The sequence below is a fragment of the Mustelus asterias genome, chromosome 25 (genome assembly GCF_964213995.1).
Source record: "Mustelus asterias chromosome 25, sMusAst1.hap1.1, whole genome shotgun sequence".
In the NCBI taxonomy this organism is placed as follows: domain Eukaryota; kingdom Metazoa; phylum Chordata; class Chondrichthyes; order Carcharhiniformes; family Triakidae; genus Mustelus; species Mustelus asterias.
In genome coordinates this window covers 15,377,100-15,404,574 of record NC_135825.1, presented here as the reverse complement: position 1 = coordinate 15,404,574, position 27,475 = coordinate 15,377,100, and the positions used below count along the sequence as shown (strand labels likewise).

The following is a 27,475-nucleotide window of genomic DNA, read 5'->3' as shown; positions in this document are numbered from 1 at the left end:
GATCCCTCTTTCAGAGTGTGAGACCTTCTTTGTAGAGACAGCCTTGGGGAAGAGGAGGATGCAGTAGCCTTGGTGCTGTGAGGAGGAGGGGGGAAAGGAAGCATTTTGATCTTGTCTTTTGCAGCAGGAAGTGACTCAGGAGGGTGCTAAAGGATTGCAGAGTTGGAGGAAGGGCCAGAGCTGAGAGGATGGGCGTTACCTGGTGAGAGGAACCTTCTTTATGAACTCTCTTTATTCCATATGTAGAAAGCAGGCTGAGACTCCAGCCTTGATGTTGATGGAGCCTTGGCAGCAACTCCTCAGTCTACCAGCCACCCACCCATATCCAGATTTGGAAACAAGTGCATTCAGTAACCTATGGCTCCCAAACAATTTAAAATGACAAATTGGTGTTTCATAGACCAAACAAAACCCCAACATCTTGATTTGATTTATTATTGTCGCATGTATTAGTATGCAGTGAAAAGTATTGTTTCTTGCGTGCTATACAGGCAAAGCATACCGTTCATAGAGTACATAGGAGAGAAGGAAAGGATTGGGTAGAGAATACAGTGTTGCAGTTACAGAGAGGGTGTAGAGAAAGATCAGCTGAATATAAAATGGGACCATTCAAAAGTCTGATGGCAGCAGGGAAGAAGTAGTACGTGATCTCAGACTTTAGTATCTTTTTCCCAATGGAAGAAGGTGGAAGAGTGTATGTCCGGGCTGCGTGGGGTCCTTGATTATGCTGGCTGCTTTCCTGAAGCAATGGGAAGTGTAAACAGAGTGAATGGAGGGGAGGCTGGTTCTGCAATTCTCTGGACTGCTTCGACACATTTACATCCACTATCCATAGAGAAGGAGAGAGTGCAGAATGTAGTGTTACGGTCACAGATAGGGGGTCTAGAAAGATCAACTTAATATAAGTTGGGGATCAATGGTGACAAAGTAGAAATGGTTGCGAGCTTCACATTTTTAGGGGTCCAGATCACCAACAACCTGTACTGGACCCTCCATGCTAACATTATAGTTAAGAAACACCAATGCCTCTACTTTCTCAGAGGACTAAGGAAATTTGACATGTCAGCTACGACTCTCTCCAACTTTTACAGATGCATCATAGAAAGCATTTTTCTCGTTGTATCACAGCTTGGTATGGCTCCTGCTCTGCCCAAGACCACAGGAAACTACAAAGAGTTGTAAATGAAGCCCAGTCCATCATTCAAACCAGCCTCCTACCCATTGACTCTGTCTACACTTCCCGCTGATTCGGAAAAGCAGCCAGCATAATTAAGGACCCCACATACCCTGGCCATTCTCTCTTCCACCTTCTTCCGTTGGGAAAAAGATACAAAACTCTGAGGACATATACCAACCGACTCAAGAACAGCTTCTTCCCTGCTGCTGTCAGACTTTTGAATGCACGTACCTCGCATTAAGTTGATCTTTCTCTACACCCTAGCTATGACTGTAACACTACATTCTGCACTCTCTCCTTTCCTTCTCTATGGACGGTGTGTTTTCTCTGTATAGTGTGCAAGAAACAATACTTTTCACTGTATGCTAATACATGTGACAAATCATTCAAAAGTCTGATGGCAGCGGGGATGAAGATGTTCTTGAGTTGGTTGGTCTGTGACCTCAGACTTTGTATCTTTTTCCTGATGGTAGAAGGTGGAAGAGAGAATGTCTGAGGTGTGTGGGGTCCTTGACTATGCTGGCTGCTTTGCCGAGGCAGCGAGAAGTGTAGGTGGAGTCAATGAATGGGAGGCTGGTTTGCGTGATGGATTGGACTATGTTCGCGACTCTTTGTAATTTCTTGCAGTCTTGGTCAGAGCAGGAGCCATACCAAACTGATACAACCAGAAAGGATGCTTTCTATGGTGGATCTGTCAAAATTGAGAGTCGTAGCAGACATGCTTAATTTCCTTAGCCTCCTGAAAAGCCGAGGCATGCCAGTATTAAGGAGCTCGAGCATTTTTTAAATATTTAACTTTCGTTTGCAGTTTGAGGGTATATTGCATCTGCTCCAAGATAATGCATGTGGCAGACTTAAGTTGTTTTATTTTGAATTATTTCTCCCAGCTCCGATTACAGATTCTGACCAGTTGCTCCCTGCACTGTCAGGAAGAGGCGTTATTGGGATCAATGTGTTTTGGCCCCAGAGAGTGAGAAGGGTTGCAGATTCAAGGCTTGCTTCCCTGTTTCTGCACTTGGGATGTATTAGGAAAGGAGCCAAAGGTTGGAGGGGTCTCACTATCCAACAAAGGCAGAAACCCTCATCACGTTCAAGAAATACTTGGCTGTGCACTTAAAAGTGCTGTAACTTGTAGAGCTACGGGCCAAATGCTGGAAAGTGACACAGACATGAACAGCCTCCTCCTGCATTGTAAATCATAGAATCCCTACAGTGCAGAAGGAGGCCATTCGGCCCATCGAGCCTGCACCAACAACAATCCCACCTAGGCCCTATCCCCATAACCCTACATATTTACCCTGCTAATCTATGCATCCCAGGATACTAAGGGGCAATTTAGCATGGCCTATCAGCCTAACCTGCACATCTTTGGAATGTAGGAGGAAACCGGAGCACCCGAAGGAAACCCACACAGACACGGGGAGAATGTGCAAATTCCACACAGACAGTGACCTGAGGCCGGAATTGAACCCGGGTCTTTGGCGCTGTGAGGCAGCAGCGCTAACCCCTGTGCCACCATGCCGCCCTGGACTAAATCTTCCAACTTCAGAGGATGCTGAGATGAGGGATTATCAGAGGTTCAAGCGTCCATGTAGAAAAGCAGCAAAAGTTGACCTTGTCTCTCTCTGCCTCCCTGCCTCATAAAAGCTAATAGCTCGGGCAAACAGCCTTGAATAAAGATCCTGGGCATTTGAAGACAAGGGACTGGATTCCCATATGCTGCTGAGAATAGGAATGGTTATAGGTGGTGATTTTTAAATCACCAGAGGCCAGCCCTGAATCCTGACACTCCAGGACACACTCCAGTTTTAAATGGGGGAGTGGATTAGGGGAACCTGCTTGTTCCCCAATTAATGGCCTGTAAAACTCACTGAGATTGTTAACTGGCTGGAGGGAACGCGAAGCTAATTTTCAATGTGGAAATTTACGAACCTGAATAGTCTGGAACACGTTAGCTGTCAGGTTGGATGTGGGGAGAAGTGAAAGTTTTTTAATAAGGTGGGAATTATTTTTGGGTGGTATCTTACACCAGATTATGCGTATTAGCTCTAATTTCGCCATATGTTTATTCCCATGTGCAGTTAGGGTGCTGGACCTTGAGCTGCTACCTGCTCCTTTCGGCAAGGCAGTGGCAGACTCCATCATGGCTGCCATCTGCTTCTGTCACTTGCAGGCAGCTCCAGCCTCCTGGCAATTCTTGGTGCCGCTAATTGGATGACGAGCTTGCCTGCTGACCAATTGGGACATTACTGGCGGCACGGTGGCACAGTGGTTAGCACTGCTGCCTCACAGCGCCAGGGACCTGGGTTCAATTCCCGGCTTGGGTCACTGTCTGGCTGCACGTTCTCCAAGTGTCTGCATGGATTTCGTCCAGGAGCTCTGGTTTCCTCCTACAGTCCAAAGACGTGTTGGTTGGGTGCGTTGGCCATGCTAAATTCTCCCTCAGTGTCCCCGAACAGGCGCCGGAGTGTGACGACTAGGGGATTTTCACAGTAACTTCACTGAAGTGTTAATTATAGCCTACTTGTGACTAATAAATAAATTTAACTTTACATTCCAAAATAGCATCACGCGAGTGATATAGTTGGGGCGTGGAATTAGAACGCGGAAGGAAATTCTCTGTGCATTGGGTTCAAAAACCCTGATTTAAAAATTAAACCCAAAGACTTGTGCTGAGTGTTGCAGCAAGCTTATCATGGCTTTAACTGTACGTACACCCAAATGTTTGAATTTTGTGTAACCTGAAGTGCAGTTGATCGCAGAAACTGCTTAAAGATGATGATAGCACGACTTCTGGCAGAGTTTGGAGGTAAGCTCTGCAGAAAAAATGTGTTTTGTGCACTTTTCAGAATTGTGGAGCATTTTGTAAATCAGCCTTTCAACTCAGAAGTGATTGTTGAATGTTCTCAAAGCGTTGTATCACTGGATCCACTTCCTTTCATCGCAAATCCTAACCACGTAAAGCAAAAGTTTAAAGTTCACAAACCATGCCTGACCAGCACAGCACTCGCAAGGTAGAGCCCCTGTTATGGACCCAAGTAGGGTTGCCAACTCTGGTTGGAGGTAATCCTTTGGGTTTCATCATATGACCACACCTTTGGACTTTGGGAGGAAACCGGAGCACCCGGAGGAAACCCACGCAGAAACGGGAGAATATGAAAACTCCACACAGACAGTGACCCAAGCCGGGAATCGAACCCGGGTCCCTGGTGCTGTGAGGCTGCAGTGCTAACCACTGTGCTGCCCATGCCAAATGTAAAATAAACACTGTTACTCAATTGGATGATTCTTAACTATCAGTCAAACAGCTAATTTTGCTATTGCCGTTATTTTTACGATCAATAATTGAAAGTGCTTAAACAAAAAATGAACACGGCTTGCAATTTATTTTTATGCCGTGCTGATATTTCTCCAGGGTTCCTTGCAACGGTCTTGGAAAATTAGTCTTTATTTCCTGGAGGTTTTAAACCTGTCCTAAAGCTTTGACAAGACAACACTAACGCCAAGGCACATTGGGGATTAAGGATCTGCTGGTTTTAACGACTTTATTCTTTTCCAAAGCTGCTTTGGGAGGAACACAGGTGTCAGTCGCTTGGAAAGTAAAAAACGTCACAATCGAATACTGGGTTGCGAGCTCATGGTCACGAACTCTGCTTGTTGCTGTTCAGGGTGGGATCCTCCCTCCGACCTCCTTTGTCCCTGCCCCGCTGCCAGCGAGAACGGAGAATTTGGCGCTCAGCCAAAACTCCATTCACTGCAGCAGGACCGGGGCAGCACGGTGTCACAGTGGTTAGCACCAAGGACCCGGGTCCAATTCCCGGCTTGGGTCACTGTCCGTGTGGAGTTTGCACGTTCTCCCTGTGTCTGCGTGGGTTTCCTCCGGGTGCTCCGGTTTCTTCCCACATTCTGAAAGACGTTAGGTGCGTTGACCCGAACAGGTGCCAGAGTGTGGCGACTAGGGGAATTTCACAGTAACTTCATTGCAGTTAAAATCAGCAGATCCTTAATCCCCCAATGTGCCTTGGCGTTAGTGTTGTCTTGTCAAAGCTTTAGGACAGGTTTAAAACCTCCAGGAAATAAAGACTAATTTTCCAAGACTGCTGTAACCCTGGAGAAATATCAGCACGGCATAAAAATAAATTGCAAGCCGTGTTCATTTTTTGCTTAAGCACTTTCAATTATTGATCGTAAAAATGATGGCAATAGCAAAATTAGCTCTTTGACTGATAGTTAAGAATCATCCACTTGTGACTAATAAATAAACTTTTAAGAATCCCAGCCGTGGGCGAGGTCAGAGGTTTTCGGAGTTAATCTTTGAAAACCTGTACCTTAATTTAGTTCATTCTTTCATTACTTCTAGACTTGACTGTTCCAACACCCTCCAGTAGGAGGCCATTTGGCCCGTTAAGTCTTAATCGACCACAATCCCACCCAGGCCCTATCCCCATAACCCCCATGCACTTGCATTCTCTCATCCCTGAAATTGAGGTCATTCAAAATTCTGCTGCCCATATCTTAACTTACAACTATTCGCCTATCAACCCTGACGATATATACTGACGTATATATCGGCTGTCAGTCAGGGAACGTCTTGATTCTAATCCTTGTTTTCAATTCCCTCCATGGCCTCAATTGTCCCTATCTCTGTAATCTCTTCCAGCCCCATTGCCCTTGGGGATTTCTGTCATCCACTAATTCTGGCCTCATGCGCATTCCTGACTTGAATCATCCCACCATTGATGGCCGTGCCTTCAGTTGCCTCAGCCCTAAGCTCTGGAATGCCCTCCCTATACATCTTCATCTCTCTTTCCCCCTTTTAAGACACACCATAAAACCCATTCCTTTGACCAAGCTTTTGGTCATCTGATCTAATAATTCTTTATGTGGCTCAGTGTCATAGTTTGATCATTTTCTTTCATATGGTCGTATGAAGACCGTAAGGAACAGGAGTAGACTATTTGGCCCCTCGAGCCTGCTCTACCGTTCAGTAGGATCATGGCTGATCCGACATTCTTCACATCCAATTTCCTGCCCTTAACCCTTGATTCCCTTACTGATCTAAAATCTATCTCAGCCTTAAATATACACAGTGACTCTGCTGTCACAGCTCTCTGTGGCAAGGAGCTCCAAAGACTCTCAACCCTCTGAGGGAAGAAATTTCTCCTCATCTCAGTCTTAAATGTATTCTGAGATTAGGCCCTCTGGTCCTAGACTCTCCCATGAGGAGAACCATCCTCTCGCATTTACCCGGTCGAACCCCTTAAGAATCCTATCTGTTTCAATGAGATCACCTTTCATTCTTCTGAAATCCAATGAGTAGAAGTCAAACCTGTTTAACCTTTCCTCATCAGACAATCCCTCCATATCGGGGATCATCCTAGCGAACGTTCCCTGAACTGCCTTCAATGAAATAATGTCTTTCCTTAAATGAGGGGACCAAAACTGCGCACCGTTCTCCAGATGTGGTCTCCCCATTACCTTGTATAGATGCAGCAAGACTTCTTTCCTCTTGTACTCCAAGCTCCTTGAAATAAAGGCCAACATTCCGATAGCCTTCCTGATTTCCTGCTGCACTAGTGTTTCGTGCACAAGTACCCCCAAGTCCCTTTGTGTTGCAGCTTTCTGCAGCTTTTCTCCATTTGAACAATACTCTATTCTTTAATTCTCCCTTCCAAAATGAACAACTTCGTACTTTGGTGCGCTTTATTATATTGAAGTTTGATATAAGTTAATGTAAAACATACCAACGTGCTTCACGGGGGTGTTAATTAGTGATAATCTCTCCCTGAAATGACACTTCATTTTCTTCTGTTGGGAATATTCACCGATGCAATTACATTTTTAAAATTGTAATGCTTGTTTTAAACTGTCACACACGGCACTGTGGAACTGCAGGCATAGACACAGGAGCTGGATTTTGAATTTTTTTTCCCCAAAAATATACTTTATTCACAAAATTTGTAAAGGCACATAACAAAACAAAGAAAATGACAGCACATAAAAAACAGGCCCTTCGGTCTTCCAAGCCTGCACCGAGCAAGCTGCCCGGCTGAACTAAAACCCCCTCAAAGAACAAAGAAAAAAATGTCTCATTGCACAGAATTAGACAGGACATGCATGGTCCACACAGACAGTCACCCCGGAATTGGACCAGGGTCCCTGGCGCTGTGAGGCTGCAGTGCTAACCACTGTGCCACCCTCTCGCCCTTGTTCAAAGTTGACCTTGCATAAAGTGCAAAATAGACCAGTTTCTTTCCATATTGTATGTGGCACTCTGAGGTGCCTTTTCTTCCATGACAGGTTATATTTACAATATTCATTTCATGTCAAGCATACAGCCCGAGGGTTTTATACGTTTTCCAGCCTCTTGGTGTAACATGGTGGGAGGGCCTTTTCCTATTGAACCTTCCCAGCGGCTGCCCTCGGGTTTTAGTAGGCCCCTCAGTACATTGTCCTGCACATTGGAATGTGCCAGTCTGCAACACGAGGTTGAAACATAAACATAGAAGATAGGAGGAGGCCATTTGGCCCTTCGAGCCTGCTCCGTCATTTATTACGATCATGGCTGATCATCCAACTCAATAGCCTAATCCTGCTTTCTCCCCATAACCTTTGATCCCATTCGCCCAAAGTGCTATATCCAGCCACCTCTTGAATACATTCAATGTTTTGGCATCAACTACTTCCTGTGGTAATGAATTCCACAGGCTCACTACTCTTTGGGTGAAGAAATGTCTCCTCACCTCTGTCCTAAATGGTCTACCCCGAATCTTCAGACTGTGATCCCTGGTTCTGGACTCCCCCATTATCGGGAACATCCTCCCTGCATCTACCCTGTCTAGTCCTGTTAGAATTTTATAAATCTCCATGAGATCCCCTCCCGGGTTGTGGGCAACTCTTCACACTGGAAGACCAACAGGTATCGGGCAAACCAAAGAGCATCTTTCACTGAGTAGTTGATCCTCCAGCATTAGTGGACATTTATCTCCCTGTGCAAGTCTGGCAGTAGATGGCGGAGCGTGTGGTCCTGTGCCGTGGAGCTCCTTGGAATGAACCTCAACAAAAAAATTGCTGCACCTCTCTCTCCAGACCTATGCAAAGGCGGATTCCAGGAAGAGGTGGGTGACAGTCTCTTCCCCAGCGTAGCCACCTCCAGCGTGCAGAGGGGGTGAGACTCTATACAGGCAGGGAGGATCTGAAGGGGAGGGCTCTGCTCACCACCAGTCGAGCTGCGTCTTTGTTGCTTGTTTGAAAATTCTGGCAATGAAGCATTCCACCAAAAGACTTTGACAGTGTGCCCCAGGGAATGGACCTGACTCCCCGTGTTGAAGTTGCACACGCTTTCTCGTACTAATTTTTTTTTGCCTCTGGTGAATGCCTCTGGTGAATGTTGCGATGGTTCAGAGTCTGGGGGCGGGATTTTCCAGCCACGCTCGCCCCAAGACCAGAAAAACCCACCCAAGGTCAACGGATCTCTGCATGGTTGCCCCCACCTCTCACCCCGCCCGCTACGATTCTCATGGCGGGCGGGACAGGGCAATTCCGCCCTTTATCATGGTTATTGCACATTAACAAACTGATCTCTCAATCTGACGGTACAAAACAAACCTTGAGAGCTTTCAAAATTACAGAACCAGAAGAGGCTGCTGCAACTTGTCGCCAGTCTGCATCACTCCTCATACTCGGCACACAAATGCAATGCTAAACATGGTAATCTCCATCTGCTTGCTTTTGGATCATTCCAACACCAATCCTTGGTTTACTTCTCATTTTATTTTGTGAGTATGATGTCCGGAATATTTAAATAAAGCCAGTTCAAGCATTCCTTCCCAGGAATATTTGGCTTCTTGGTGACTGTAGCTGTATCGAGTTACGTCCAGCTGCAGAAAGTCACTTCTTGGGGAAAAGGAAAGGTTGCACAACCTGAATTTCAGTCAGTTGCTATTACCTGTAAATTTCTTTGGGAATAAATACAGCACGGCTGTTCAAAACCATCCACTCATTTCGCAAATGCTTCCGGGATTTCCTAGTTTAAAGAATGGCCCCCATGAGGGAGCCATTCCTTAGCAGCAGTGCTAACCACTGAGCCACAGTGGGGTGACACGGCACTGCTGCCTCTCAGCACTCGGGACCCGGGTTCGATTCCCAGCTTGGGTCACTATCTGTGCGGAGTCTGCACATTCTCCCCGTGTCTGCATGGGTATCCTCCGCATGCTCTGGTTTCCTCCCGCAGTCTGAAAGACATGCTGATTAGGTGCATTGGCCACGCTAAATTCTCCCTCAATGTACCCCAACAGGCGACTGTGGGAGTGTGGCGACTAGGGGATTTTCACAGGAACTTCACTGCAGTGTTAATGTAAGCCTGCTTGTAACACTAATAAATAAATTTAAAAATGAATTGGAAGGAGGAAAACTGAGGGAGAGAGAAAACGGAGCCCGTTAGCCAGACATCTGTAGTAGAGAAAATGCTAGAATCTATTCTTGGAGGCATGCAACAGGGAGTTGGAAAATCAGAATATGATTAAGATGATATATGAAAGGGAAGTGACGTCTGACAAATCTCAAGTTTTTTCAGGGCGGCACAGTGATTAGGGCTGCTGCTGCTTCACAGTGCCAGGGACTCGGGTTGGATTCCAGTCTTGGGTGATTATATGAATTTTAGCAAGGCTTTTGACCACATGACAGAGTGATTAAAAATGTAAAAGCCCGTTGGGATTCACTGTGGAATATAATAATTTGGATACAAAATTGGCTTAGTGGCAGGAAACAGAGTATTTGTTGATGGGCGTTTTTGCTACTGGAAGGTAGTTTCCAGTGGAGTTCCGCAGGGCTCAGTATTAGGTCCCCTTCCTTTTGTTGTATCTATTTATGATTTGGCACGGTGGCACAGTGGTTAGTACTACTGCCTCACAGTGTCAGGGACCCGGGTTCGATTTCCCCGGGCGGAGGAGGGGGGGGGGGGGTGCGGGAATAGGCCAAGTGGCCTCCTCCTGCACTGTAGGGATTCTATATAACCAGTCGTCTGGATGAGGGAACCAGTGGATGTAACGCATTTGGATTTTTCCGAATGAGAAGATAAAAGGGCTGGAAAAGGATTTAACCATGGAATGAGTGCGCAGGAAGGTAACAGAGTATAATGTGGAGAAATGTGATGTTCTCCACTTTGGTGGGAAAAATTTAAAAAGCAGAATTTATTTTAAATGACAAGGGAGAGGGGAACGTTGGTGTTCAGAGGGACCTGGGTACCTTTGTACACAAACCACAGGAAGTCGACATGTGGAGGCAGTAAACAGTTAGGAAAGCAAATGCATCTTTGTTACAGAACAATTGGAGTGTTGTGCAGTTGTGTGGGACCCGCACCTACATTACTGTATATCGTTTTGGTTATCGCGCCTAAGGAAGGAAGGATGTACTTGTTTTGGAAGATGGGGCAATAAAAGTTCCGGGGATGAGTGGGATACTCTTATGAGGAGAGATGGATGGAGCAGACTAAACCTATGTTCCCTGGAGCTGCGAAAGATGAAAAGTAATCTCATTATGAAACATATCAAATTCTGAAGGGATCTGGCAGGATAGATGCCTGGAGGTTATTTTCCCTGGCTGGGGTCTCTACAACTAGGGATCACAGTCTCAGACAAAGGGTTTGACCATTTAGGCCTGAGATGAGGAAATGTTGCTTCACCCAATGGATTCTCTCCCCCAGACAGCTGCTCTTTCTCAGTCATATGCAAGACGCAGGTGGACAGATTCTTGGACACTGGGGGGACTGAGGCCTATGGTGTGATGACACTGTGCCTTTAAAAAATATATTTATATTGTGTTTTTTGTGAGGGGTATGTTTGAACTTCAGCTCTGGTTTACCTGGTGCCTATCTGTCTGCAAATCAGGCAGCTCCATGCTGAGAATTCAGAGGATAATTGATCCTAAATAATGGGGTGTTTGTTTTAATCGGAGCTAATGCATTTTTGTTCATTTTTTTGTTTTTTTTCCCCCCTAAGGTTTCAGAGTAGGGTTCAATTAGGTTGATTGACAAGAAACAGCGTTGTGTGAATGGGCAGAGCTAAGCATACAGCGAAAAATAGTTTAGTTTCTGCTTGACCCTGAAAGAAGCAAGAGGTGTTTTTTTTCTCTCTCTCTCTCGAGGCTTGTTGTTTGAGTGTTAGAAGACAGGTATCTCTTTCTATCTCTCTCCAAGGTCTGCAAAGGCTCTAGGACTGTTAACAAATAAAAATGCATGTAAGCCCATGTTGTTTGCTAACTGATTTTGAAGAGGAGTTTAAGCCTGTGAGGAATATTGCTTGAATTGGAACTAATAGAGATAGGTTAGCAGTTAAGAATTGTATCTTGTCATGTTTACATATTTCAATTGGTAAAAGTTAAGCACTTCGTTTGTTATATTTAAACTGTATTGTTAAAATAAAGTTTGTTTTGGTAAAATCTTCCTAGTGTGTCAATAGAATCACACCCTGAAACACCTTATCCTCATGATGCCAAAATAAAAAAGATTTTGGGGGTCTAACTTCATAATATCCCTTGGAGTTTCTGATCTGGTCCTTAACGATGGGGATGGTGCAAGAAGGTGTATCTGAGATAGAAGATGAGAGCTGTGATCTTATTGAATAGAGCAGGCTCGTGAAGCAAATGACCTCCTTATTTCTTAAGTACAGAATTTTCGACCTCCGGTGCTTGAAGTGAGAGACCAGAATCTGATTCAGGCTGGTTCCAGTTTCACCCTCGGACCGATCTGATTGGTTCTGTCAGATTCTATTCCTCCGCCCTAATTGATCTGATTGGATCAGACAGTTCTAATCTCCTGCCTTCCAACGGATCTGGTTTGTACCAACAACCACTAATCTGGTGATTTTTCTGCTCAAATACTGACCCGGTGGTTGAGATGATGATGGTTGCTACTGATGTGCAGTGTGGAGGGAGAGACATGCATCTAAAGGTCTGCTGCAAAGGGCCAGTGTCAGGTACTTGCGAATTGACTATCCGCTGCACTGTGCAAGAATCTGATTGCGAATTGGTGCCAAGGTTCGATAAGCGTTCTGGGTTCGAAACCCAATGCTCATGCTTTCAAATTCCACCGAGACAAATTGTGAAATAGAATGTGTGTGCTGACAGCTCCAGAGCTGTGAGTCTCTGATTTACGAGGATGTTGCCAGGACTAGTGGGGCCTGAGTTATAGGGAGAGGTTGGCCAGGCTAGGACATTATTCCTTGGAAAGTAGGAGAATGAGGGGTGACCTAATTTAGATGTATCAAATTAAATCATAAGGGGCATAGATAGGATGAACGTGCACAGTTTTCTTTCCCCCAGGGAAGGGGAATTGAAAACTAGAGGACGTGGGTTTAAGGTGAGAGGGAAAAGATTTAAAAGGGATCTGAGGATGGTGTGTATATGGAGTGAGCTGCCAGAGAAAGTGGTTGGGACAGGTACAATAGCAAAGGATTTGAGGGGTTGGCACAGTGGGTTAGCACTGCTGCCTCACAGCGTCAGGGTGCCGGGTTCGATTCCCGGCTTGGGTCACCGCGGAGTCTGCATGTTCTCCCCGTGTCTGCGTGGGTTTCCTTCCACAGTTCAAAAGACGTGCTGGTTAGGTGATTGGCCGTGCTAAATTCTCTGTGTACCCGAACAGGCACCGGAGGGTGGCAACTATGGGATTTTCACAGTAACTTCATTGTAGTGTTAACGTAAGCCTGCTTGTGACACTAATAAACCTTAAAACTTAAATAACTATGAGTCAAACGCAGGCAATTGGAACTAGTGGGGCAGGCACCATGGGTGGCATGGTTGGGCCGAAGGACCGGTTTCCATGCTGTATTGCTCTATCTCTGAGTAACGCCTTCAACCTTCAGGGAAGGCTGCCTGCCCAGCCTGTGTGTCACTCTGCTCCCACATGATGTAATGTTGTCCTAATGATGTCTGAGGGGCCTAGCAACCACTGTGAAGCAATAAAACACCACCACTGGATTACCAGGAATTGATTGTATATACAACCTTGCTAACGTTCCCAAGAGGAATGTTTAAAACAAAAACCAGACTGTCGTTTTACCTCGGCCAAGGAAAAGCGAGGTGGGTTAGATTACAAAATCAGCTAATGTTTCAAAAATCATCTCCAGGTCAATGTAGCTCATCATCTGGTGTTCTAAGAGTGAGCAATACTTGGGATGAACCTGTAGGGTGGGGTCTTTTGGGAACCACCTCAGAAAGGACTGGCTGCTGCAATCCGGAGTTGTAGGTTTTATCGGGATTTTATCGGGATTAGGCTTTCTGTGGGGAGATGTGTAGGCAGTCGTCTGGATGTGAAGACCTACGAATGTGCTCTCCCCTCATCCCCGACTGACGTCAGCAATTTGCAACAGATGTCTCCCCAACATGGCATGTTTTCGATTGTTTTTGTCGCTGTGTGTGTGAAAGTGTGATTTTTGATTTTATTTTATTATTGTCACATGTATTAGTATACAGCGAAAAGGATTGTTTCTTGTGCGCTATACAGACAAAACATACCGTACGTAGTAAGAAGTCTCACAACATCAGGTGATGAAGGGGCAGCACTCCAAAAGCTCATGCTACTAAATAAACCTGCTGGACTTTAACCTGGTGTTGTGAGACTTCTTACTGTGCCTATCCCAGTCCAATGCCGGCATCTCCACATCATGGATACCATACATAAGAAGGAAAGGAGAGGGTGCTAAATGTAGTGTTACAGTCATAGCTTAGGGTGTAGCGAATGATCAGCTTAATATATGGTAGGTCCATTCGAAAGTCTGATGGCAGCAAGGAAGAATCTGTTCTTGAGTCGGTTGGTACGTGACTTCAGACTTTTGTATCTTTTTCCCAACGGAAGAAGGTGGAAGAGAGAATGTCCGGGGTGCGTGGGGTCCTTGATAATGCTGGCTGCTTTTCCGAGGCAGTGGGAAGTGTAGACAGAGCCATTGGATAGGAGGTTGGTTTGCGTGATGGACTGGGCTTCCTTCACAGCCCATTGTAGTTTCTTGCGGTCTTGGACAGAGCAGGAGCCATACCAAACTGAGAGACAACCAGAAAGGATGCTTTCTATGGTGCATCTGTAAAAGTTGGTCAGAGTTGTAGCGGACATGCCAAATTTCCTTAGTCTTCTGAGAAAGTAGGGGTGTTGATGGGCTTTCTTAACTATAGCATTGGTGTGGGACCAGGACAGGGTGTTGGTGATCTGGACACCTAGAAACTTGAAACTCTCGACCATTTCCATTTAATCCGTGTTGATGTGGATAGGGGCATGTTCTCCACTACACTTCCTGAAGTCGATAACTATCTCCTTCGTTTTACTGACATTGAGGAAGAGATTATTGTCACCACACCAATTCACCAGATTCTCTGTCTCTTTCCTGTACTCCGTCTCATCATAGTTTGAGATCCGACCCATCAAGATGATGTCATCAGCAAAATTGAAAATTGAGTTGGAGAGGAACTTGGCTACACAGTCATAGGTGTATAAGGAATATAGTAAGGGGCTGAGGACGCAGCCTTGTGGGGCACCCCTGAGGATTGTCTATTCAAAACCAACCTCCCATCCATTGACTCTGTCTACACTTCCCGCTGCCTCGACAAAGCAGCCAGCATAATTAAGGACCCCATGCACCCCGAACATTCTCTCTTCCACCTTTTTTCCTTCAGGAAAAAGATCTAAAAGTCTGAGGTCACATACCAACCGACTCAAGAACAGTTTCTTCCGTACTGCCGTCAGACTTTTGAATGGACCTATCTCGCATTAAGTTGATCCTTCTCTACACCCTAGCTATGACTGTAACACTACATTCTGCACTCTCTCGCTTCCTTCTCTATGAACGGTATGTTTTGTCTGTATAGCACGCAAGAAACAATACTTTTCACTGTATGTTAATACATGTGACAATAATAAATCAAATCAAATCTGGAGTACAACATCTTGATAACTGCAGACAATTGTGTCTCCCTCTGTTTGGCCAGTTGTGAGCTCTAACTTTAGTTAATAGCTTTGGCAGTGAACAATGGATGTGGTTAAGTGTAGACGAATGTTGGTTAATTGCTGGCCTTTAACGTTTCCTGATCTTTATGTGAATCGAGGTGAAAAGTGTGGGCCGGAAGTGGAAAGTTTGTGTTTCAGTTGCTTGTAGTGTCTGACTTGGCTAGCTGGAAGTTTGAGTGGTTTTTATTTGAATGGCTGTGCTTGGTCTGTACGGATAGTGGAGCCTCTTTGAAAAGAATTAAGCGGTGAGTAATTCAAATTGGTTATTTTTCAGTAGGATTTTTCTGGCTCTATACATCAGCGAATCAATACGGTCAGTATTGAGCCCATCAGGAAAATGTGATCCTCGATTGTGTAAAGTTTATTCATTAGTGTCGCAAGTAGGCTTACATTAACACTGCAATGAAGTTACTGTGAAAATCCCCTAGTCGCTACAAACTGGCACCTGTTTGGGAGAGTTTAGCATGGCCAGTGCGCCTGAGGGAGAATTTAGCATGGCCAGTGCGCCTAACCAGCACGTCTTTCGGACTGTGGGAGGAAACCAGAGCATCCAGAGGAAACCCACGCAGACACGGGGAGAACATGCAGACTCTGCACAGACAGTGACCCAAGCTGGGAATCGAACCCGGGTCCCTGGTGCTGTGAGGCAGCAGTGTTAACTACTGTGCCACCGTGCCGCCCCTGCACTGATCTGACTAGCCTGTGATGCCGTGTGTAGTTGAATAGCCTGCCAACTTGTGGTGAGGGGTGTTGGGGAGCGGGGGCGGGGGGAGAGTGGGGCAGAAATGGTTCTTTGGTCTGCTTACCAAAAGACGATGCATCTGTATCCCAAAGAGAGCATCACTTGCAGGAGTGGAGGGGAGAGAGAGAGCGCAGATGTGAAATTTACCCCCAGTCCACCCCACTGCTAAATGCTGCACGTGAGTGAGTGCTGAGTTTTACTCATCCGTTCATTCTCTTTTCCAGTGTTTCCCAGATTCCGGCAGTTGAGGGGAAGAGCGTCCAGCAAGCAGTGGAGATGATCACCAAAAAACTGGAGCTGTTGGGGGCTGTTAAGCAGGGGACGTTTTGCGTGGACTGTGAAACCTACCATGCGGGACCAACCGTGACCATCCCAGGTAATGATCGCAAAGGCTGGGGGCCACCACTCTTTGTCGCACAACAGTTTGTGATTGTTCCTTCAGAAATTCATGGTGGCAGTGTTTAGCACTGCTGCCTCACAGCGCCAAGGACCCGGGTTCAATTCCGGCCTCGGGTCGCTGTCTGTGTGGAGTCTGCACGTTCTCCCCGTGTCTGTGTGGGTTTCCGCCCACACTCCAAAGATGTACAGGTTAGGTGAATTGGCCACGCTAAATTTCCCTTAGTATCAGGGGGATTAGCAGGGTGGTTACGGGGGTAGGGCCTGGGTGGGATTGTGGTCAGTGCAGACTCGATGGGCCGAATGACCTCTTCTGCACTCTAGGGATTCTGTAAAATTTTAAATATAAAGAGATGACTTGACACAATTGGCAGAAATCTGCAAACAGTTGGGAGTGAAGTTAGTATCTTCTTTGCAACAGTGCTCCTTCAAATGCCCATCTTATAAGACCATAAGACATCGGAGCAGAATTAGGCCATTCGGCCCATCGAGTCTGCTCCGCCACTCAATCATGGCTGATATTTTTCTCATCCCCATTCTCCTACCTTTTGCCCATAACCCCGATCCCCTTATTAATCAAGAACCTATCTATCTCTGTCTTAAAGACACTCAATGATCTGGCCTCCACAGCCTTCTGCGGCAAAGAGTTCCACAGATTCGCTGCTCTCTGGCTGAAGAAATTCCTCCTCATCTCTGTTTTAAAGGATCGTCCCTTTAGCCTGAGGTTGTGCCCTCTGGTTCTAGGTTTTTCTACTAGTGAAAACATCCTCCCCACGTCCACTCTATCCAGGTCCCACAGTATCCTGTAAGTTTCAATAAGATCCCCCCCTCATCCTTCTAAACTCCAACAAGTACAGACCCAGAGTCCTCAACCGTTCCTCATATGACAAGTTCTTCATTCCAGGGATCCTATGCTGTTGCATCCTGCCCATGCTATCCCTCTCATGCCATACCTTTTCCATTCCTTTAATCGCTCACATTCCATTTCCCATGCCCGCCTTTGTTCCCCATGCCATCCCTATCCCATTCCTCACTCTCATTTCCAAGTGCCAATTCCCCCTCCTGCGCAGACTGCAAAATCTCCTAGGTTTGGGTGATAAATACTGGCTCGGGGCTGGGTGATAAATACTGGCTCGGCCAGTGATGCCCACGAATGAATAAAAATAAATTTGACTGCCAAACGGTTGGATGTGGTGGGCTACAAATCATGTCCTTTTGCCCTTCGGCTGCTGAAGTTTCTGTCGTGACCTTGTGGTCAGCAGTGAACAGCCTCCGGGCAGTCGGTTTGGCTGCTGTGAGAGGGTGGGATGGGATGGGGTGAGTTATCAGCAGCAGATTAGTTCTTAATCACGAACATCTTGAGCTTGTTTTCTCCAGCAGCTGAAGCCTATCCCCCCCCCACTTTCAACCTCCAGCGTGGCCTAGTAGTTCCCAAAGGGTGTGGCACGCCACACTGGTGTTAAGTCTTAACACAAAGAGAGATGGCATGAAATCTGGAAACTTCTACGGGTTTCTATACATGAATGTTTAAATGTTTCTTTGATTGTCCTTGAATCTTCCTGCCATCCTCTCTCGCCGCACCAGTGTGGCGCGCCGCACCCTTTGGGAACCACTGCATCCCTCATAACCAGAACCCGATAATACTGCAATAGAGGAAAGAAAGATTGTGGCAAGCTGGTTAAAATCTCCGGCTATAGATCTTGCAGCATTCAGTAATCCAATTTGACATTATGGTAAACTGAGAATTTTATTATCTTCCTATAAAACGCAACAGTTGAACTTTGAGTTCTTCCACACCCATATTCCGGACCCAGGGACTTGAAATCTGCCCTTATAAATGAAACAAGATCTCAATCCTTTGCTTTGTGCTAGAACAGTTGACCTCCATTGTTCTGGCAATCAAAAATAATTAAGAAAGCTTAACAGAATGTTGGCCTTTTTCTCCAGGAGTTAGAATACGGTGAAGTAAAGGGGGAGGTGATGGCCTAGTGGTATTATCGCTAGACTATTAATCCAGAAACTCAGCTAATGTTCTGGAGACCTGAGTTCGAATCCTGTCACGGCGGATGGTGGAATTTGAATTCAATAAAATATATCTGGAATTAAGAATCTACTGATGATCATGAAACCATTGTCGGAAAAACCCATCTGGTTCACTAATGTCCTTTAGGGGAGGAAATCTGCCGTCCTTACCCGGTCTGGCCTACATGTGAGTCCAGAGCCACAGCAATGTGGTTGACTCTCAACTGCCCTCCAAGGATAACTAGGGATGGGCGATAAATGCTGGCCAGCCAGCGACGCCCATGTCCCATGAATGAATATTTAAAAAGTAGAAATTACTATCATATAAAGCTTTGGTTAAATCCCCATTTTAAGGTACTGTTCTGAAGAGAAGTCATATTCAACTCAACACTTTAACTTTGTTTTTCACTCCACAAATGTTCCCAGACCTACAGAGTATTTCCAACACTTTGTTTTTATTTAAAGTACTGTGTTTCAGTTTTGGGTACCACAGCCTTGGAAGGGTATTATTGGCCTTGGAAGGGGTGCAGCGCAGAGGGCTGAGGAGATTTGGAAATTACTTACTGGCTGAAAGGATGGTAGAGGCAGAAACCAATATTTAAAACTTTGATGGTGCTGGAGATCTGATTAATGGAGTTCAGCTCAACCCTTCCATTACCTTGGGTCACTCATCCACTGACAATGCAGCGAGTACCAAAGAAATTCGGGCTAGGCTTAACATAGTTCATGGGTTTGCGAGCTCACTTAATCAAGTGCTTGGAGTAGCCACAGCGTCTCGATTATAATGAAAATTTGCCTTCTGAAAACTCTTGTGTGGCCAGTGACAATGTGTGACAGGGTGGCACAGCGGTTAGCACTGCTGCCTCACAGCGCCAGGGATCCAGGTTCGATTGGGTGATTGTGCGGAGTTTGTACCTTCTCCCCATGCCTGCGTGGATTTCCTCCCACAGTCCAAAGATGCGCAGGTTAGCTGGATTGCTCATGTGTGGGGTTCTGGGGAGAGGGTTTGGGTAAAGCACTCTTAAAGAATCGGTGCAGACTCGTTGGGCCGAATGGCCTCCTTCTGCACTGTAGGGCTTCTATGATATTCTATGAAAGTTGGACCGAGAAGAGCTACGAGGCCCGGATAAGAGAATTAAAATGGAAGGACTGAGATGGATATTACGTGTGTCATGGGTGGTTAAGTGGACAGACAAGTGAATGCGCGAGAAAGCTGGTGTAAAGAGGAACGTGTTTGAGGCAGTGATATCGAGGAAGCTCGCATATTTGGATATGTGATGCAAACAGGAGGGGAGTGTTTGGAAGAAGAGGCGATATGAGGCAAAAACACCTGAAAAACATGCAAAAGGAAGACTCAAGATGGCACAGACAGATAATATCAGAATGTAGACTGGCCTCTCTATGTAACAGGCAAGGAGGCCAGCAGAGACTAGAAACCAGTGGAGGAAGATAGTGCGGTCAACCCTCGGAACCAGGGCGGATAAAAGACAGGCGGTATTAGCATGCTATAACCTGCAAAGCAAGGGACTGGAAAGTAGCATTCGGCTGGATGGCTATTCAAGGTCTATAAATTTCTTCTATGATTCACCAGAATGATGCTGGAGCTAAAAGGGTTACATTACGGGAACAGATTGCACAGACTAGACTTGCAAACTTAAGTGTAGAAGATTAAAGGATGATCTATTTGAAGTGCCCAAAATGATTAAAGGAGTTGATGAACATAAAGAGAGAAACCATTTTCTCTGATGGGAGAATTTCAGAATTAAGAGGCGTTGCCTAAACATTAGAGCGAAGCCATTCAGGGGTGATGTCGGCAAGTACATCTTCACACAAGTAGTGGAAATCTGGAACTCTTCTCTCTCTCTCTTCCTCCTCCCCCCACCCCCCAACCCACACACCCCCACGCACACCGCATACACGCACACTGCTCACATGGCATTTGCACATGGGCGGGCACACACACAGCACACAGCCACCTCCAAAACAAGAGTGTGGCGTTGGACGGGCAACCAATTGAAAAATCATGATAGAGGTTTGTCAGGCAAATGTATTATGGGTTATAGACGCAAGGCGCACAGATGACGTTAAGATGCAAATCAGCCATGATCTAATTTACCCGTGTCTGTGTGCGTTTTTTCTTTTGCTCTTTTTATGATCAGAAAATCAGATAATTTAGACAGAGCTGAACAGAACACCTCCTTCGGAAGGAATGATTGTCCCACTTAGGTTTTGTGCATTTCTCACTGGTCTACCTCACATTCTCCCCCGTGTCTGCGTGGGTTTCCTCCGGGTGCACCAGTTTCCTCCCACAATCCAAAGATGTGCTGGTTAGGTGGATTGGCCATGCTAAATTCTCCCTTTAGTGTCAGGGGACTGCTACGGTAAACGAATGGGGTTATGGGGATAGGGTCTGGGTGAGATTATGGTCAGTGCAGACTCAGTGGGCTGAATGGCCTCCTCCTGCACTCCAGGATTCTATAATACCTGCTGGTATTGCTGCCCGTAGGGTGACTTGTTGGATAAACCCACTTACATTCACAACCATCACGTTGGCGTCCCTAAGATTGTCCTAATGAGTTCAGAGGTTCAGTGCTACCATGAAAGACTGAGCTAGTTGAAACATTGAGCTGTTCTTCATGCTTCTAATGTCTTGGGCCTGCCTCCTCAGGAATGCAGTAGAGCTTGGTCTTTGAATGATATTCTCACTGATGTTGAGACATGCCGTCTCAGTCTTCGACTGCAAGACTTCAGGTGATTCGCTCACAATGTCAGCATCTGGGTCAAGAAAAGATTTCCCTGTGCGCTGCCCTGCTTCCCAAGGCCAATATATCCTCCCTGAGGGTGCAGTGCCCAGAAATGAACAGAGTACTTTAAATAAAAACATTCGAGAAACAACTTAACGTGTGTTAGATCTGAAAAAAGCTATGAATATATTTTGCAAGTCTGCCCATCGTACAATTTTGTCATGCGTCAGTGCTTACAGTCCAAAGGAGTCTCTTGCACTTATTTTATGAAAGTGAATCTCAGCGAAAGATCACAGAATATGTGTTAGACTTTGATGTTCCTGAGCTAGGGAGGGGGAAATAAGACGGAATTCTGATTTTCGTTCACTATCTGTTGACTTCATAGAATCCCTACAGTGTAGAAGGAGGCCATTCGGCCCATCGAGTCTGCACCGACCACAATCCCACCCAGGCCCTATTCTCACAACCCCACATATTTACCCTGCTAATCCTCCTGACACTAAGGGTCAATTTAGCATGGCCAATCAACCTAGGCCTGCACATCTTTAGACTGAGAGGAAACCAGAGCACCCGGAGGAAACCCAAGCAGACACAGGAAGAACGTGCATACTCCACACAGACAGTGACCCAAGGCCGGAATTGAAGCCGGATTCCTGGCGCTGTGAGGCAGCAGTGCTAACCACTGTGCCACCGTGCCGCCCTTGGGAAGCGTGGGTGTGGAACGAGGATGGAATTGTGAAAATGGTTCTCCTGATATCCACGGTTGAAGTTCTTACTGTCTCGCTACACACAGGAGGAATGGCTGCTGGGATAAAATCCCAGCAGGTGATCAATGCCTGTGGAATTTTACGTTGGCTTGAATGGGTGAGTGGTTTCAAAAGAGGAAGCAACTCCATTAATAACTGATGTAAGTCTGCTGCCGACTGAAGTAAGAACTCAAAATGCTGTGTCTGTGTGTGTTGAGTGAGTAATTTACTGCATCTTTGGCATACAGCTGCAGCGCCCAGCCTGAACTGAGCATGACCTCTTGTGGGGCTGGAAGTATAACAAGGGCTCAGATCTCTTCCTTAGCCTTGGTGCTCATTAATTCTAATGATATCCATCCTACTTCCCATCAGGACAGGCGGCAAAGTTCATGTACGTTATGCACAACACGGAATATCCCCTCAGCTGCTTTGCCCTCTTCGAGAATGGCCCCTACTTGGTGGCAGACTCAAACTTTGACACGCTCATGATCAAACTGAAGGGGTTTTTCCAGAATGCAAAAAGCAGCAAGATCGAGAGCCGGGGACCTCGCTACCAGTATGGTGACTTCCTAATAAAAGTCGGGACAGTCACAATGGGCCCCAGTGTACGTGGCATATCTGTTGAGGTAAGTTCACTATTTCGTCTTGATTTCAGCTGTAGATTCTTGCTCTCCACTCCATTATATTACTCTGGCATTGTTTCCGCAGGGTTATTTAGAATCGTAGAATCCCTACAGTGCAGAAGGAGGCCATTCGGCCCATGAAGCCTGTATCGACAACAATCCCACCCAGGCCCTATACCTATAACCCCACATATTTATCCTGCTAATCGCCTTCACACTATGGTCAATTTTAGCATGGCCAATCAACCAAACCCGCACATCTTTGGACTGTGGGAGGAAACCGGAGCACCCGGAGGAAACACATGGGGAGAACGTGCAAACTCCACACAGACAGTGACCTGAGGCCAGAATTGAACCCAGGCCCCTGGCGCTGTGAGGCAGCAGTGCTAACCACTGAGGTGCCAACCTCATCCCAGGTTTTCTCTCCCTCTCTGGCTGTTTGCCAATGAACATCACCAAGCCCACCAGCAGCTTGTCCCAGTAGCCATCCTTAATCTGCAAATCTATGCAGCTTGCCTATGGCTGCAACAATGGCCGAGTGGCAGTCCCACCTTCACCCAGCATGTGTGATTTTCCCAGAATGAGATCAGAAGTGAGAATCCCGGTGTGCTTTTCCCTTTGTGTTGGCCCCTATTAAAGCCCAAAGCTCTTTGAGGTCGATTGGCCTCTGCCACTAATCCAGCAGGAACTGGCTCATTCAGTACAGAATAGTCAACAGCTTCATAGTGCTTCCTGCTTCAGTCTGTTAACATCTTTCTTGTATCCATTGGGGTGGCACGGCAGCTCTCGGTGCTGCCTCACAGCGCCAGGGACCCAGGTTCAATTCCAGCCTCCGGTGACCGTCCGTGTGGAGTTTGCACATTCTCCCCTCCGTGTCTGCTCCGGTTTCCTCCCACAGTCCAAAGATGTGCGGGTTAGGTGGATTAGCCACATTAAATTGACCTTTTGTGTCGGGGCAAGCTCGGATAAATACATGGATTATCTGGGTAGATATCGGGATAGAGCCTGGGTGGGATTGTCGTCAGTGACGGCTCGATGGGCTGAATGGCCTCTTCCTGCACTGTAGGGATTCTGTGATTGGGAGTCCAAAGGACTTTTTAAAAAAAATAAACATACAAGAATACTTCTACAAAGTCGTACAGCTGGTAAAATGTACCCATTGATTTCTGATTTCTTCCTGAGGTTTATCCCATGTATACGAATAGGAAACACTGCAAATATTCGGCTGCGGGCAGCATCTGTGGAGAGGGAACGGTGGGTAACATTCGCCTGACCTTCCTCTCTTCACAAATGCTGCCTTACCAGTGGAGAGCATTTCCTACGTTTTCTGACTTTATTTTGTTGGACTACAAAGGAACAATGGTGGACTGCTTGCCTCACTTTCATTGTTGTTTAGCTTACTCTGTGCTGCACTTTGCTCCAGTAATGATTGTTACCATCTTAATTCACTTCATTTGATCAGTAATTATTTTTCTAATCTGTGAAAGGACCAAATTAAGCATGGTGAAAGATTGACGCGTTCTATTTCATCAAAGAGGACACAAATTGGAGACTTGTGGTTTATGTTTAGGATTAGTGCACAAAATGAAGGCTGACACTCCAGTACAGTACTGAGAGGGAGCTGCACTGTCAACGGTGCTGTTGTTTAGATATGACATTAAACCGCAGCTCCGTCTGGCCCCTCAGCTGGATGCGCCGCCCCATTCCCTTAACCCCACACATTTACCCTGTTGATTCCCCTAATTTACACCTTTACAGACACTAAGGGGCAATTTGGCATGGCCAATCCAGCTAACCTACACATCTTTGGGCAGTGGGAGAAACCTAGAGCGCCCGGAGGAAACCCACAAGGAGAATGTGCAAACACCACACAGACAGTCACCAAAAGGCTGGAATTGGATATGCATCCCTGGCGCTGCGAGGCAGCAGTGCTAACCACTGTGCCGCCGTGCCACCCTAATATGACACCCAGCTGCATAAAGGGATCTTGCGTCAGATGATCAAAAACTTGGTCAAAGAGGGACGTTTTAAGGAGTGTCTTACAGGATGTGGAGATGTTGGCGATGGACTGGGGTGGGCACAGTAAGAAGTCTCACAACGCCAGGTTAAAGTCCAACAGGTTTATTTGGAATCCCGCGCTTTCAGAGCGCTGCTCCTTCAGGTGATGAAAGAGCAGCGCTCCGAAAGCTCGTGATTCCATTAAACGTGGCGTTGTGAGACTTCTTCTTAAAGACGGGAGGTGAAGAGATTTAAGGAGGATACTCCAGAGCTTGGGGCCCAGGCGGGTGAAGACGCACACAACTATGGCTGAGCAATTAAAATTGGGGATGCGCAAGTGGCCAGAATTGGAGGATTCCAGATCATTTGGAGGGTTGTGGGGCAGGAGGAGGTTACATAGGTCGGCAGGGGCGAGGCCGTGGAGGGATTTAAAAACAAGGATCAGTATTTTAAAATCAAGCTTTAACTTGACCGGAAACCATTGTAGATCAGCGACTAAAGGGGAACAGGACTTGGTGCGAGTTAAGGTATCGGTAGCAGCATTTTGTCATATCTGAATGACCGCAAATGCAAGATATTTTATTCTGAATTCGGGGGTTAAAAGAAAAAAATAATGAATGCGGCAATAAATAATTTTGAGAGTTTTTTTGTCAATTAATGTGTTTTCTGAGTGAAGAATTTGAAAGGAACAAATCATAAAATCAATCGTAGAAGCAGAAGGAGGCCATTCAGCCCATTAGGTGCACTGACTACAATCCCACCCAGGCCCTATCCCCGTAACCCTACGTATTTACCCTTGCTAGTCCCCCTGACACTAATGGGCAATTTAGCATGGCCAACCCACCTAACCCGCACGTCTTTGGACTGTGGGAGGAAACCGGAGCACTCGGAGGAAACCCCACGCAGACACGGGGAGAACACGCAAGACGGTCACACAAGGCTGGGATTGAACCCAGGTCCCTGGCGCTGCGAGGCAGCAGTGCTAACCACTGCGCCCTCATGCAGCTTCAAGTAAATAGTGATTGCTTCCAACTGACTTCACAAAGCCTATACTTGCTGAAATGAATACTCCATAGGGGTGCCCTCTCAGCGCCTCCCCCATGGAACTTTATTCCGTTATCTGTCCGTGACACACACGGCTGAAAGCGTGATCTATGTTGATGCCACCATTGATGAGGAAAGATGAATTGCTCCTTGTGGCAAACGGGGAAGCAGCTTCCTGCAACCGGCAAAGATTGCAGTATACTAATTCAGTCATATTTCCCTCATGTTAAGATTACTTCTAATTTTGGAATTCACTTTATTTTGAGTGACATTTGATAGGGCCCAAAAATCAAAAGGGCCAATCGTATGAATGATTCTGCCTGACTTGTGAAGTTTTGCTTTGATTTTTTTTTAAAGTTGGGCTTGGTGTTGCAGCCACAGTGAGAAACAGCAGCATGATGAACACACACAGATGCCACATAATGGCCAGAACTCCCAGTGGTGGGGGAGGAAAGAGGATGTGAAAAATCGATTGATTTTTTGTTGTTGTAATTACAACATTATCAAGGAAATCACAACGAGACTGGGTGGTGATTGCAAAGAAATTCAATCGTTTCTGATCTGTTAGTTTGACGAGGCCTCACTGATGTATTATTCTTTTTGTCCTTTCGCTGCGAAATGTATTCATTGGTTCTCCGCTTGGCCCATCCTGCTGAGGACCTGATCAAGGGTGCCTACTGTAGATATAAGTTGCAGTTAAATAGGGTCTTTGTAAAAGAGTAAATAGTGTTTTCTTTTCCATAATTCTAGGTGGAGTACTGCCCTTGCATTGTGTCCAATGACTGCTGGAACCTCATGATGGAATTCATGCAGAGTTTCATGGGGAGCCATACACCTGGGATTCCTTCTGTATTCTCGACAAAACACGACGGGGTTTACACACCGACAGACACGGCTATTCAATATATGGAACTGTTCAATAAAATTCGGAAACAACAGCAGGCCCCGGTGTCTGGAATGAGATAGTTGTGTTAAGGCATGCGTGGACTTCATACTTGTTTTTTCATCTTTTAAAAAATCCGATCCTCATTCTTACTAGATTGAATGTTCAATATGGACTGTTTTTGGAATTGGTCAAGGTGCTGCAAAGATCTTGCACAATACTTTCTGTTTAAAACCAATGGAATGTGGCCTAAAGAAAAGTCGTTTGTTGCTTTTCATCTCTGCTGATAGAGGTGACTGCTCAACACCTGGATGTCGTTGTTCTAAAGTGACCTATGGAGTTTTCCTGCCCTTTATTTTAAATCGCTCCTCACCCAGCCCCTTCCCATCTTTGCCTGCGCTTATTCCCTTGTGTAGCAGGATTGTTCTATTAAAAAAACGGGCACAGTCTGAGGTGATGAAGTCTGCTGACTTGTGTTTGCACCCACAGCTTTCACAGTTTCGTGCCGTGCCACTGTGAAGGAGTGGAAGCCAGCTGTTCTCAAGGACACGGGGAAGATGTGAAAGGGACTGAACAGCTCTATCTGTTCTAATGCACGTCCAGTGACCAACTTGAAAGTCATGTGAGCGATTGGCTAATTCAGACTGTCTGCCTGGTTGTGGTATGGAAGCCGTAAGCAGCTGAGGAAGATGCAAAGAGTGGAAAGGTCTCTTGCTCCTGACAACCCTTAAACAAAAGCAATGCTGGAAATCCGATACTGAAAATGCTGGACATTCTCTGCAGATGAGGCAGCATCTATGAAGAAAGTAACATTCCGATGTAGGGTCATCAAACTGAAATATTTCTCTCTCCCTCTGTCTCTCTCTCTCTCTCTCTCCACAAATGATGCCTGCCCAAGTGTTTTCTGTTTTGATAAAATAATCTTTAATGTCTTCCTGTGCGACTGCACTGATAACAAGCTCAATGAAAATAAATTGCTTTGCTTTAGATTAGCGCTGAAAGGTTGCATTGGTCTTTGTAAGCGTTATGAAGGTTTAATTTGTAAATGCACTTTAGCAGTATCAGTCACTCGAAGCTTGGTTTGTGTTCAAAATCTAAACTGAATCAACG

General features: G+C 46.0%; 1 protein-coding gene across 2 annotated transcripts; it reads left to right on the top strand.

Moving 5' to 3' along the window:
• Window positions 1-27,366, top strand: med20 (mediator complex subunit 20). 2 transcript variants are annotated; one of them, XM_078242176.1, is made up of 4 exons: window positions 1-202; window positions 16,134-16,285; window positions 22,190-22,443; window positions 26,233-27,366. In XM_078242176.1, exons 1-4 carry the CDS (start codon window positions 189-191, stop codon window positions 26,446-26,448), a joined length of 636 nt encoding a protein of 211 aa, XP_078098302.1. In that variant the 5' UTR covers window positions 1-188; the 3' UTR covers window positions 26,449-27,366. The 2 variants fall into 2 exon arrangements, with proteins under 2 accessions (XP_078098302.1, XP_078098303.1); XM_078242177.1 differs by having other exon boundaries at window positions 34-202; window positions 26,855-27,366.
• The last annotated feature ends 109 nt before the right edge of the window (window positions 27,367-27,475 follow it).